This window comes from Sinohyriopsis cumingii, chromosome 9 (genome assembly GCF_028554795.1).
Source record: "Sinohyriopsis cumingii isolate HCF-2022 chromosome 9, ASM2855479v2, whole genome shotgun sequence".
NCBI lineage: Eukaryota > Metazoa > Mollusca > Bivalvia > Unionida > Unionidae > Sinohyriopsis > Sinohyriopsis cumingii.
In genome coordinates this window covers 46,923,238-46,938,157 of record NC_142969.1, presented here as the reverse complement: position 1 = coordinate 46,938,157, position 14,920 = coordinate 46,923,238, and the positions used below count along the sequence as shown (strand labels likewise).

The window sequence follows — 14,920 nt, the reverse complement described above, 5'->3', positions numbered from 1 at the left end:
TATTTGTCCAAAATGCTCTTTAGCGTTAGCAAACGTTAACATAACGTGCATAATGCTATCGCATTTGAAATCTAAATCTAAACCCGAAAAAGACAAAAGTCATATCTGTTTGGAATGAAAACGAATCTAGTTTTCAATAGCACATAGACTATTTAAAATTCAGATATAGAACATTATGTTATAAATACAGGTAGATTTTTACAATCTTTCCTGTGTTGACAGACTATACGATTGTTGTGTAGACATGAAGATGAGTTTTCATTTGTTTTAAAATGCTTAAATACAATAATCATTGTGAACCTCACGACAGTCAGTTATCGTTTAGTCGCTGTCATTTCTAAATGGTTATTACAACATATACTTCTTAGAAAGTAATGTTGGCTGCTTTTCCTAGAATAATCACAAACTCAGATCGATCCGGGTGTCTGTTTATGTCGCTCGTTGATCTAAACTACCTGCTCAATATATTGGTGTACATCCCCATTTTGGGGTTTGGAGACTTACTAAAATATTCTGAGCTGGTACTGTCTTATTAGTAACGTAACTCAAAGAACCTTCGGACCATCGACCTCTTTTATTGTCGCAACATAAGTTGTAAGTTTCAGTCGGAGTAGGACAGCTTTAGTGCGGACAGAACATGCATGTACAATAGTTTCTGCGTTAAAAGTTGTGTGTATAACGGACGAAGGTATCAGGACAGTAATCGAATTTACTTCAATGAATGTGTTTAGTCACAATTTACTTTCAAACGTTGGTACGTTTATCCTCAGCAACACCAGCGTCATTTTCACAATATCGAGCGCAATGTTTTGCCCGATCAGCCTCCATTACAATCCTGGTAATAGTACGTGAGCATAGCTTTAATTTCGTGTAAATATTGCCGTATAGGCATATAAGTATAGCAATAAATAAACAGTCAGAGGTTCCAGTTAATGTATTAAACAAAGACTTTCAACTGGCTTGGTGTCTATGTTTACAGTTGGAGATAACATCCATTTCAAGGGTCGCAATGTCAAATTACGCTGAACATAGTGTGCATACATCTGCAATATCATTAAGAGGAACTATATAGTGACATTTTGATACATGCTTAAAATCAATGCAGAAATCAGCAAACAACATATCCTCTTACTCCTAAATGAAGGTATTTGTGGAAAAGATAGAAATCGATTTCTTCACGGTTGAGTGGCTTTGGCTCAAGTGACAATTTATATTAGCTCAAAGGCTTAAGTCTAACAAAAACATATGCACTGTGTGAAGAGTGTTCTGATGAAATGTCTTTGCGGTTTTTATAAATTGGCGTTTAATACGGTTACTTAATCATTCAATTCATTTTCAAGCATACAGTGATGTGCAGGATATAATTCATACCGTCGAATATCATTTTGTATTTATGTGCCCGAATCCAATTCGACTTGATTAAACTTTACGCCCTTATTATTGATATATGTAGGTCCGCTATTGCAAACTATGATTGTCAATTTGGAAAAGAGAGTTGTGAACTACCAACAGCACTCTCAACATTCTGAACACCCGCCTGCTTGTATTTGTAAGTTGCAAACCCAACAGCAAGCATGGCTGGCAAAGAAAAAGTCTCAAAGGTACAAATGCATCGACAATAAGGTAACAATTGAACCATAATACATAACCCACCCCATCCAGAAACAAAACAGCACATCAATACCAAAACACCAGGGAAGATAACTTTATTTTAACATTGTATTCGTGCATATACGTTCAGAACAATACAACTGCAGGAGCATGATCACACTATGCAATGATCAATGATTACAAATTGCATAATAATAATAATAATAATAATAATAATAATAATAATAATAATAATAATAATAATAATAATAATAATAATAATAAAGTAAACCAATATGTAGAGCTACGTCGGATAAGATTTACAGTTTAATCAAGAAAAAAATACATAATATTCTCTGATTATAACAAAACAAAGAATTACTTTGCCGAAGGATAAATCGAAGGCAAATACTAAACATTAGGTTGGCATAGATATTCCAAAAGGCACTATTATGCATCCTGGAAAAAATATGATAACCATTATATTTGGAAGTTTTCTATTCAATCGGGTACATTACGCAATGGTAACATATCCAAAAGAAAAGTCACGTGTGCCTTATCTGAATAAGGTTGCTGTTAGAAGTTTGAACCACAAACAACTAATTATAGTGTGTATCCACAGGCTCGAAAAGGCTGTGTTGAACTCTGGCTTTATTACTGCTACCTATACTTCTTTCATACGATAAAAACTACACCACCTTGTGACTTCTTTAAAACAAATGTCAAACAATGCTATAACAAAAAGGGAAACTAAGGGATCGTGACGGCGAAAATGTTTGACTGTACCATGATTACCTGTATGAATCAGGTGCAAAATTCGATAGCATACCTGCAGAATAATATCATTGAATATAAATAACAGTGATTGTATTCCATTATTAATCATTTATTAATACTATATGACACGATGTGTGATTTTTGCCAGCATTAGTAACAAATTTGCATTTTCACTGGGTCGGATATAAGATATAAGTATATAGAAACAATGTCCTGTTGTTAACGTAGATATATCAATATTTGGTATCTTACCATCGTTACCAGCAAGCACATGGATAAATGCCAAGATTACTCAAAATCACCTTCTAGGAATGGACCATGTACGTGGCTCTTGTCGAAAGTAAATTCCGCCTTATAATATAAATATTCTACCTAGCTTGTGGTAATGGCATTGTGTTTATACAGGAGGTATATATCAGAAAGGAAAATATAACTCTAAAAAATTAAATAAAGATTTGCGTTCCTCTGATTCCATTGAAAATGCTAACAGAAGAAGAAGAGCAAGTTTCAATCATATATCAGTTATGGCTATGTAATTGGACATTTAGCTGTGTGCAATTTATATCAGATGAAATGTGATTACATCTTTTTAGTCTCTCGATGAAAGAAACCTTTGCCATAATGTAACAATTTCACTATATACAGAATTGAAGTAAGTCAACTTTAGAGATATGTACAATGAAAACACTAGGCATTGCAACGAGAAACAATTTTGATTATCAACTTCTCATTCAAATGTATAGATCAATCTAACAAGAAGAGACATTGAAGAGAGATTCCGAAATATGAACCAATGTCAATTCCCCATTATTGGACTCTTTCTGTGGTACGTTTTTCGAAAACAAATCCAAACAGAGGGCGGCAAAGCTATCTCCGATCTGAAGTGGAGCAACGTTTAACGATATAGTATGGTTAACGTCCAGAAATTCATGTGCAAAAGTATGTTTACTTCACGTAAAAGATAAAACATGATATTCATCAATGTTTAAGGAGTTCATGCAGAAAGGTTATATAAAGTTGGAAAAGCAGCAACTAGATATAAAATTATAAAATCTCCACTGTCAAGTGTTTGATGTCGTCTTTTCTGTTATTTCAAGAAACAATTTCACACATACGCATCCCAAATCACACACACACACACACACACACACATATATATATATATATATATATATATATATATATATATATATATATATATATATATATATATATATATATATATATATATATATATATATATATATATATATATATATATATATATATATATATATATATATATATATATATATATATATATATATATATATATATATATATATATATATATATATATATATATATATATATAGTAAAGTAAATTCCGCCTTATAATATAAATATTCTACCTAGCTTGTGGTAATGGCATTGTGTTTATACAGGAGGTATATATCAAAAAGGAAAATATAACTCTAAAAAATTAAATAAAGATTTGCGTTCCTCTGATTCCATTGAAAATGCTAACAGAAGAAGAAGAAGAGCAAGTTTCAATCATATATCAGTTATGGCTATGTAATTGGACATTTAGCTGTGTGCAATTTATATCAGATGAAATGTGATTACATCTTTTTAGTCTCTCGATGAAAGAAACCTTTGCCATAATGTAACAATTTCACTATATACAGAATTGAAGTAAGTCAACTTTAGAGATATGTACAATGAAAACACTAGGCATTGCAACGAGAAACAATTTTGATTATCAACTTCTCATTCAAATGTATAGATCAATCTAACAAGAAGAGACATTGAAGAGAGATTCCGAAATATGAACACATAAACTATATATATATATATATATATATATATATATATATATATATATATATATATATATATATATATATATATATATATATATATATATATATATATATATATATATATATATATATATATATATATATTTATATATATCTATATATATCTATATATATATATATATATATATATATATATATATATATATATATATATATATATATATATATATATATATATATATATATATATATATATATATATATATACACATATATATATTATATATATATACATATATATATATCTATCTATCTGTCTATATATATATCTATATATATATATATATATATATATATATATATATATATATATATATATATATATATATATATATATATATCTATCTATCTATCTATCTATCTATCTATATATATATATATATATATATATATATATATATATATATATATATATATATATATATATATATATATATATATATATATATATATATATATAGTTTATGTGTGTGCGTATGTCTAATAATATTAAGAAACCAATGAATTTGCTTTTTAGTATGTCAAAATGTGGATTGTATATTGCATGTCGTAGTAGATCATTCTTCCATTTTGTTTCAATTTGGCTGAATCTGATTCAGCTTGCTTTAGGCTAAATTTTACACCTTTGTTACTGATATAGGTTTGTTTGCTATTGCAAGGTTTTCGTCGAAAATTGTAGAATGTTTCTGATTCATGCATCATATCCCTCATCCTATACGCTTGTACATATGGTGTAAAGAGTTGTAAACTACCATAGCCACTCTCATTGGAACACTCACCTGCTTTAATGCCTATTTTCCAAACCCAACTCCAAACAAGGTTGATAATTGAGCAAACATGCGTCAATACAAAACCATATAGTGCCCATTGTAACCAGACTACTACGTCAATTTATGAGAAGACCCCTCCAATAATTTATACAACCAGTACAATGGTACTAAGGATGAAGCTCACAGGGTGCATTTAATATATAATTGCGACAACCATAATAGAACAAATATGCTGTGCTGATTCAACCAGGGTTTACACGTGAAGAAAACAAAATATGTTATAATCTTCCATATTAAATAAATATGTGTGTTCATAAGGAATCGCAGAACCAAACTGAATGAAAGAGCCTATTTTTACCTTGAAAACAGATGCCCAAAATACGCTGGTACGATCATTAGGAAATGTTATACTTGATAACCTGTATATTATTGTTACGCACTGCTTAACAACACTATCTTTGAAATAAAAAGTATAAAAATATTAGAAATGCGAAAAGATTGACAACTGGCGATGAAATAGGAACGTCAGTGAATGACCCGGTCTCAAAGGAAAACAAAGTTTACAAAAGTTGAATCTTCTAAAACGGTATCATGAATACGTTTGAATACATATCAATTCTCCGCGTTAACCAGGAGCAAAATTTGACCGAAGGCCAGGGGAATGCGTTCATCGAAAAACAAAGGCATTGCTTAGGTTCTAAGGACAATAATTTACAATAACGATCAATCTGAGGTGCAGTGTTGTTAGCATAATTAGTGTAGGTAAATAGCAATGAATCACCATTCTATAACGTATGCATATATGTCAATATTTACTGTCTATGTTTACCGTTACTCCCTAACGCAATATATGCCAGGATCACTTTATAGATACATCTTAAGATTAAGCTAATATATGACTTTTATTGACGAAGAATCAATATAACGTTGATATCCAACCTTTCTCGCTGAATAGAAATGACACTGGAGAATGTTTCATTCATAACAAGTGTAATAACGGAAAGTGTGATTTGTAGAGCTAAAGAATACAATCACGATTTTATCATTAGAATAGCAAAATGAAATACAAAATAAAGCAATAATTAGACGATCAGCGTGTTTTGCTGATTTGACTGGTTATGTATCTCAATAAAAGTCCGGTAAATGAAAAATGATTAAGTACTGTAGGCTCGATATGTGGTTAGTATAGATGTAAAACAATGTGTTTTCTTTGTCATGTGGCCCACATTTGGAGATATTTCTTGAGAACTAGAACAAATGCCAATATTTAGATTTGAACTTGCCATTGTTTATCACCTAAAACTTCGTTAAATATTTCGTGTGTTAGTGTTAACGTCAGTTAATGGTATACCAATTGATGTATCAGTTTCGAAGTTTCTTATTGCTTGCCATTCCCAATCGATTAAGGAAACATTCAAGTTTTCTATTTGGTGCACGTACCTTATAGGGATTTCACTTTTTTTCTTTGCCACTGTTATCGTCTTCCATCATTAGCAGGTAGTATTCTGAATCAGTTTCAAAAAAGGATCATTTTTTGGAATTCAGTTTACGATCGCTTCTTCCATAACACTGCCTGAGGTATTTTATGAGACGTTGAAGGCTAAATGTGTGGCTGTTGTAGATACACAATAAGGTTATACCGTTTACTGTTGTGGCCCTAATTGTGGAATATTTATTGAAACTATCGAAAAAATATGGATTTTGAGATTGACCTGATCATGACTTCTGAACCTGCTAGAAAGGTCGTACTGGAATCTTAAAGGGTACCTATATGGTAAAAGCTGAAACATGTTTTACATTTCTGCGCTAGCGAAATGGTTTAGGAAATTATTTAAATACTTTATTGTTGGAAAACACGTAATTTAGGAATTCAGAGTTAAAAACGATTTTTAAGCACCTTATGCAATTTTACTGCTGGAACTTAACAGGTGTGAATGAAACATTGCGTGTGGTTCAAACCTGGTTTCAGAGGGACAGAAAACATGACGCTTGCCATGTAAGATAAACATGTGCGGGATAACACACAAGAATTGCTGAAAATACCAAGAATGTGCATATACGTCTAAAACATTTTTGTGGTGGTTTCCATCAGGACGTGAGATGGTGCATTTTATTACTCATTGTTTATCAACATTCTATTACTGAGCAGATTATTTTATGTTATGTCTGTAGACTGCAACAAAATAATATTTATTTGTTTAGTATTTCCCAGATTGATTTTTTTACAAAAGCATTTATGTTTATCTTCTGCAATTAAACAGATTTTGTTATGTCTCTTTCAATTTGCAACATTATGTCTTCTTCTCTTCATGTCAAACGAGTGCCGAAAAATAGGTATACGTTTAAAAAAAATTAGAAATCGTTTTTGTTATTATTAGTATTGTTATTAGTAGAAGTAGTAGTATTATTAATTACAACAAAAATGTGAATAACAACAATAATTAGATTGATGAGAGTTAGAAAAAGAGTATCCTCTCGATTTAGAGGAAGTCGCGTTGTATATGATTACTCTGTAAAAGAAATTTCTAAAAATACTGTTTGTGGCAGAAACGTACACAAATGTCAATTTTCGAATGTTAATACTCTTGTAGATGTGCTATAAATGATTACTCGACGTAACTCCGATGACGCACTCGAGGAATAGTTGAACACCTGTCCTAACACCTAATGCGAGCTCGTGTGATGAACGGTATTATTATTATGGAATTTATTAAGTCGAACTTTTTATTTAATTACCATGTTAGGCACATGCTTTTTCCTGTTGTTATATTCGACCTCTGTTGTTTATTTCCTCATGTGTATAAGGTGGGACATGGATGATGATATCAGCCGATACTCCATATAAAAGATTATAATTTTATAAAGTCCATCTAGCGATGTAGACTATATTTACTTCACGGTAATTCGTAATACTAAATAAGGATTTTGAAGACTCAAACATGCTACGATGAAGTTTTAAATTAAATAGGCGCGTGCTTAGTGTAATTTTTCCAAGTGGTAGATGAGTCCATTTTCAGTGAAAGGAGGATGTATGCCCTGCACGTGCATATAAAGTAAACACTTTGTTAGCTGCATCCAATATATGCAAGATATAATTCTACTATTTCCAAAACGAATTTAGAAAGGTAGAACCATACAGATAATTAAGGGAATTATCCAGAGCTTATGGAAAACAATGGATAACACCATTACTTTTGTGTACAAACACTTACCTGTGGATTTATGGACGCCGTAATGTTGTTAAAGTTCATTCAGGTTTTGGCGCGCGAAGAAGGTGACATTGTAAGGGAACACACAATAACGATCAAGTTCTAAATTATACATCAATGAATAAAATGTGTAATATCTTTGCATCTTTTATGTCATTGATGCTTTTTTGTTTTAGAATGGGGGTGGGTATAATCTGCCGGATGTGCAGGTTGAACCTATAATAGCGCTTTTTTATGTCTGAAATTACTAAATTAGCATGCCCTTCACAATTAATGAGTCGCTTTCACATAAGCGATGTCATATTTGGCTGAGGTGGACCTTAATAAAATATATCACTCATAAATACAAAATTCAAAGTGAGGTGAAGGCAGGGATGGTAAAGGGGCGTGGAACATAAGTGCATGTAATGTACAAACTTCAGAACTAAACAGGTTCTCATAATGTCTTAAATATTTCAAATATGAATGTCGTACACAATTTTAGAAGGTTTTGGTCCGTAGCAAGATGTTCATAAAGATTTAAGTTGACCACGATAAAGGTTTAAAGTCATCAATACTTATGTAATTATCTTTCTTATACAATTTGGTTTATACACCATGCAATTTACTAGAGTTTCGGCCATATATAATTCTGATTTGTCTACTAATCTATATCCACCTTTATTAAATTCAGTAACCAATATAATTAATTACGTATACTAAAATCGAAAACAAATGATGTGAATGGCAACGATGCGTAAAACTAAGTAACGAATAATTGACATAGAACAAACTCGCCTTATCAGCTAGATATTAGCCAGAACTTTCGTAATATTTTCGTCACTGCAGATCTCGCTGTAAAATCTCAAATTTAGAAGAAATATATGTTAGTCGTTGATTCCGTAATAGACTTGCTTCTTCATTAAAGCGCATGATAGTGTTGTACAGGTTTTGTTATTATAACTGATAATTGCCTATACGACCTTCTACGCTTCATGCAGAATATGTACGTTGAATTAACGATATATCGAGATGAACAGGATTGTCTAGCAACTTACATATTAATCCCAAACTTTCTCAAAACTTCACTACCAACTTTATAAAACACAAAAGTAATAGGAGGAACAAGCATTTGCATTGAAAAAGGTGTGACATTCGTTTAATATAACGTTTTATTTGGAAGTAAAGCAACATAAAACAAGTAGTGACAGGAGGCAGGAAAATATTTTAGTTATTCTGTTTGAAGAAAGAATAATAATTTCATGTCTCGCAGGCGTGGGATATTTTTACGCTGTGACATTTGTATGGTCAAATTACTATTTTTACTGACGGATTAGTAACTAATAGATGCGGATTGATTTCGAAATGAGGTGTAAAATACATGTATTGTACCATGCTAGCATGCATTTCGATGGAGGATTATTTTACCATCATTACGTACACATCATATGCTTTTTCATATATGCCATTTTCAGACATTGTTTTAAGAAGATGATTTTTGCTTTCAAATGTTTTGTTTCTGCTGGTCTTTGATACACATTATTGCCTAAATCATGCAAACGAAATAGGAGCTAAGTACTTTTCTCGCTAACAAAAGGATTTAGCTGACTGTGTATATATACTTTTCTGTTTGCTGGTAATCCTCCAAAGACAAACATCGTTCATTAATATGAAAGAAAACAAAACAGTATGTATAAATATTCTTTCTATGGGGCTGAATGGTGCAGTTAAAGGGATATTGAAATACATGTTTTAAACATATGTCGGAACATTTGAACGTTTGTTGTAATTCTTTTGGAATGAACTTTAATATAAATGTAGATATTATTATTTCTATTTTGCATCGACATTTGTAAAGTATCATATCAGTGTGTAAGGAATCAAAATAATTTCAGTTGAATAATACTAATTAAAAGTCAATGACAAGTGCTACAATTTATAATCATTTTCAGTCTATCATCGGAAAGCACTTACAGCTTATTTATAATGACAATGGCTAGTTAACCTGCGTATTAAATGTACCAAGTTGAAATAAAACAAAAAGTTTCTACAATTTGCCTTGCGTATGCCACAACTCAAAAGTATGACTTTCATGTATAAAAAACTAAAAGTATCTTCATTGTGGTTCTACATATTTTAAAAATAGCAACTGAGGATCATTTCTAAAATACTTTAATCATGCCAATTTTTTGTTTAAACTAATTGTTATAAATATCAATCCAAAGTATCAATGAAAGTAATACAGATTTTATACAGCACGAAAGACTTGCCACTTAATTCATTATTGGACTAAAAAGCGATACAAATTGCTGCACGTGCATGCTCACCTTTACATCTCCCGTAGAGTTTCGGGGGAATTTAAAAATATAACATAAACCTCTGATGTACAAAGCGATGTTTTGAAACGCACCAGATAACAGGGGATGCAAAAGTAAAATATTTTCTTTGTGAAGGAAGTGATGTTTAACAGGTATAAGTATACAAGCTCGGTTGAGTTGTCAGTTTAATAAGGGTACACGAGGACATATGTGATAATTCTTTAATATATGTGTTGCAGAGTCCTACTGCATTTAGCTAAATATAGGATAAGTATTTGCAATGATTGCAGATAGAGAGTACTTAGCTACTACTTGCATAGTCAATTTACAAATATTATATCTGCAACCTTACTTGACATACAATTAAAATCTGTGAGACAAGTCTAATTTGGAAACTCCTGAAATACACCGTATCCAGCTGTACGATAAAGGTGAATACTGTATAAAAACTCGATGGAAATATGGCGATACAATATCAATCCGCAATTCATAATTTTTTAAGTCAGATGGGCAGGATCGGCCTCAGGCCTGTTCAACAGCTTGGTCAGTCGGGCCCCGCTCTAATAGAGGCCCCGCACGCTAGTAATTTTTTAAGATATATATAGAGAGAAAGTAATTTTTTAGCAGTGGAAGTATATTTTAAGTTCAATATCATATAAAACCTTTAAAAAAGTTTTCTCCAAATGCAGTTTGTCATGAATTCTGATTTTGTGTATCGATAACGTTGCATGGATGATACAAATGCGACATTTAAAATTGCTAATAGCTATATATGATTCTCGGTTTTTAACTATGTGACAGTCCTGGACCAAATATGTTTGGTAGACTGAATACATGAACAAATCAGATGTGAAAAACCGGCAGAACCCCGTCTGCTGCAATTCGTATGCTATGGGCTGTATATTAATGAGCCTTTATATATTTCAGTATCTAAAACTGTTGTACACGCACTTCCTCTGAACAAAGGTTCCCACAGTTTAAACGAAATTGATCTAGTAGGATGTACCTCAGTGACAAATGTTGCTAGAATCCAATCTACTTACTTAACATTGATTGTACCCGAAAATGACATCCCATTTCTGCTGAACGAATTATGTTAATATTTCTGGAGGATGAACGTGATGCAAAATCTTAAGATGGTATTATTCAACATTATTTGAGTTTACGGTCCCAACGTGGAAGTAATATTATATTCCCTAACGGGCTTTACTATCCCCCCACTTTCTCTGAATAGGCTAGAATAATCGTCTGTATACTTTATACATTTTTAGTGCAGATACATATCTAGAAGTAAGATAAGGAGGGGCTGAAACTACCTCTATGTGAGGGTTTTATTTGTGCAAATTGTTGATCGAATGCCTCTATTATGTAGTCCTTTGCACACCCAGACCATATAAAAGGAAAGATTGGGTAAATACGTAACCTTAAAATTTTAATCTACTACAAACTGTGTTATAAATTACCCAAAAGATTGTTTCAAAATTTGCTCTATGACATATTTACCAAACATTTTGCTGATGTTGGAACGTATTCTTATGCAGATCCTCGGGGTTTTGATATAACTCTAGTTATCAAAGAAACAAAAACGGCAAAATAATTTTGGGAGGTTCTTGTAGGGTTCATGTACGATCTAAAGGTGAAATATCTTAGAGAGTTTTGATACAATTACCATGCAAAATAAGGGTTGAAAAACATATCATCAAAGGATTGATTCATTTGGTACAAATTGCTGACAGAATGGATCAACAATGGATGGTACTCGAAACGAACTTTGCCAATACGTTTCTGGTGTTGTTGAACATATTCCATGCATCAAAATATAAAAGTACGATCCGTGTCTAAATCGTTTTCTCACAGGACATTATGGGTTTATTAAAATGACGTAATGATAATTCTCGTATTTTTAATAAAATAACTACCATATATCTAAGAAAAGAAGGGTTCATCTTTGGCAGTTTACCCCTTGAAAAACAATTCGGAATACGACGCGTAAATAGCACAACAATTAGTATATGTGAGTTAAATATAGGTCGATATAACAATCCATGACACCTACGAAATCTAAAACATGAAGGGTCAAAGAAGATATATTCACACATATGATTCTATATATATATATATACACACAAATAGTTAGATATAGTCTCTGTGAGCATGTATAGTTAGATATGGAATTTCTGAGTATGTGTTGTTCCGACACCATGGGTATAAGCTAAGCAACAAAAATGGAGAAAAACAATTTATAAATAACTTTTGTATAATTCAACTAATTTATTTCCCTACACTACAGATTGAAAATTTTACAAAACTTATTGTACATTAAGTGCCAAATGGTCTTATATTTCTATCAAATGTCCAGAGCTACAGATTGTCTGGAAATAAATCGGGGTATTGTTAGTGCTGATATTCAAATATTCTTGGATGAGCTGATATGTGAAGATTATTGATGTTTCACAATAATATAATCTACCATGTCTTTGAAATAACTCACAATAATCCCAAAGATTGATTTAGTCCAAAATGTCAATTATCTCTTTGTTATTCCAATGAATAGGTTTGAGACAGACGATTCTTTACAAATTGTATCTTAACAGTGACTCTAGAGATAGAACATACATTTGGAATAACATAGTTATGTTTTTCATAACCTATTGCTTTCAAAGCCATCGTTTTAAAAGAAAAACTAGACTTTGAATTCAAATATCAACTAAAAACCTATTTATAAATTACAAACATGACAAAAGGCAGATACACCTAAGACCATTCTATGTAAAAAAGACATGTTATCATGTTGCATTACATTAAATTCCAATTGACAATTATTGACAAATGATACTCATACAATTTAGACATACATAACAGACTATTTAGATATGGTCTTTGTGAATATGTATATGTTCACACAATAATCAGCGCAACATAAGTAAAGATAAAAAATAAAGGTCATATAATAAGTATATTCACACAGGTAACACTTTGCAATTGGTCCAAATATTAGAGTGTTTGAATATGTATATTTCCATATAGAACTTGCTATTATGTATATTATCATATACTAATACGTGTAAAAGAGGCACATTCTCATGATATTTTATTTGCCATCTTTTCATTATGATTTAACCTTTAGCCTTTAACCTTTAGCGGACGTTTCTAGGTAATGTCAATCTCAGTACAAATTGTAAATACAAGACGGTATGATAATGATTGGGGGGGGGGGAAAGAAACTATTTATGATCACATATTTTCTAAAAGACGCATATGTGGAAAAGGTTTAACATCATACAACTAAAGAAATAATAAATTGCTCCTAGAATGTTCTGCAACCATTACAACGTATTTGGAGCTTACAAACCTTACACGAAATCTACAGCAAGGTAATATATGATATGTTTCCATTACATATACACTACTGCTACATATACTGCAAGACCAAATTATCATTTTCTTTTTTTTGTACAGAAATATTATAATCTTATTCACGGTAATTACGCATTTATTTCCCGCAAAATGTCACAAATTTGTTATTTTTGAAAATCAGTTATTTTGGATAGCAAAACACAAATTTGGCAAAACTTACTAAGCAATAATAAAATATTAATTACTTTATCAACTCTTTCAAGGTATAATACCTTTTGTTAGAAGTAAAGATGCAGATTTGAACTGAATCAAAAGACTACGTTTGTAGCAATAATACCGAAAAAATAACTTTAAAAGTATCACACGTTCCTCCGGTTTACATTCATAGTATCACGTTATTAATAAAGTCATTCCTTTATAAGCGGGATATATATTTATGCAGAGAAAAATACACTCTTTGTTAATGTACACCATATCAATTAAGCCTAGCCCATGCTTTGATTATCGTAAATTGTCTTCACTGCAGAAAAGTCTTCCTTTGAAAGTATGTAAAGAACTATATCGAAAGGTTCAAATCTAATTTAGAAACGTATTTTTAACGGAACCCATGTACATGTGTTCTGATTTACTGAGAATAGAGGGATACAAATACCAAAATCCAAAATGTCCTAATGTCCTACTCGTCCATTCAGTTTTCTGAAAAAGAGAATGAAATTATGAAAATAAATGACAAAAATTGATATTCAATGTACATATGGTCAAATTGTTTGAGAGTAGAATACAGAGATAAATGCACACACATGTATATATATATATATATATATATATATATATATATATATATATATATATATATATATATATATATATATATATATATATATATATATATATATATATATATGCAAATATATATACACACATATCTATCTATCTATCTATCTATCTATCTATCTATCTATCTATCTATCTATCTATATATATATATATATATATATATATATATATATATATATATATATATATATATATATATATATATATATGATTGTTATTGT

The 14,920-nt window shown here is 30.9% G+C and overlaps 1 protein-coding gene across 2 annotated transcripts in view; it reads right to left on the bottom strand.

The window, feature by feature from the left end:
• Positions 1-10,343: 10,343 nt before the first annotated feature.
• The window catches only part of LOC149791746 (deoxynucleoside triphosphate triphosphohydrolase SAMHD1-like), a 34,043-nt gene continuing 29,466 nt past the window's right edge, over positions 10,344-14,920 (bottom strand). For both annotated transcript variants that reach the window (XM_089970244.1, XM_089970245.1), the window contains one exon: positions 10,344-14,558. In XM_089970244.1, the coding sequence (XP_089826370.1) occupies positions 14,551-14,558 (8 nt within the window). In that variant the 3' untranslated portion in view covers positions 10,344-14,550. The remainder of the gene's footprint in view (positions 14,559-14,920) is intronic.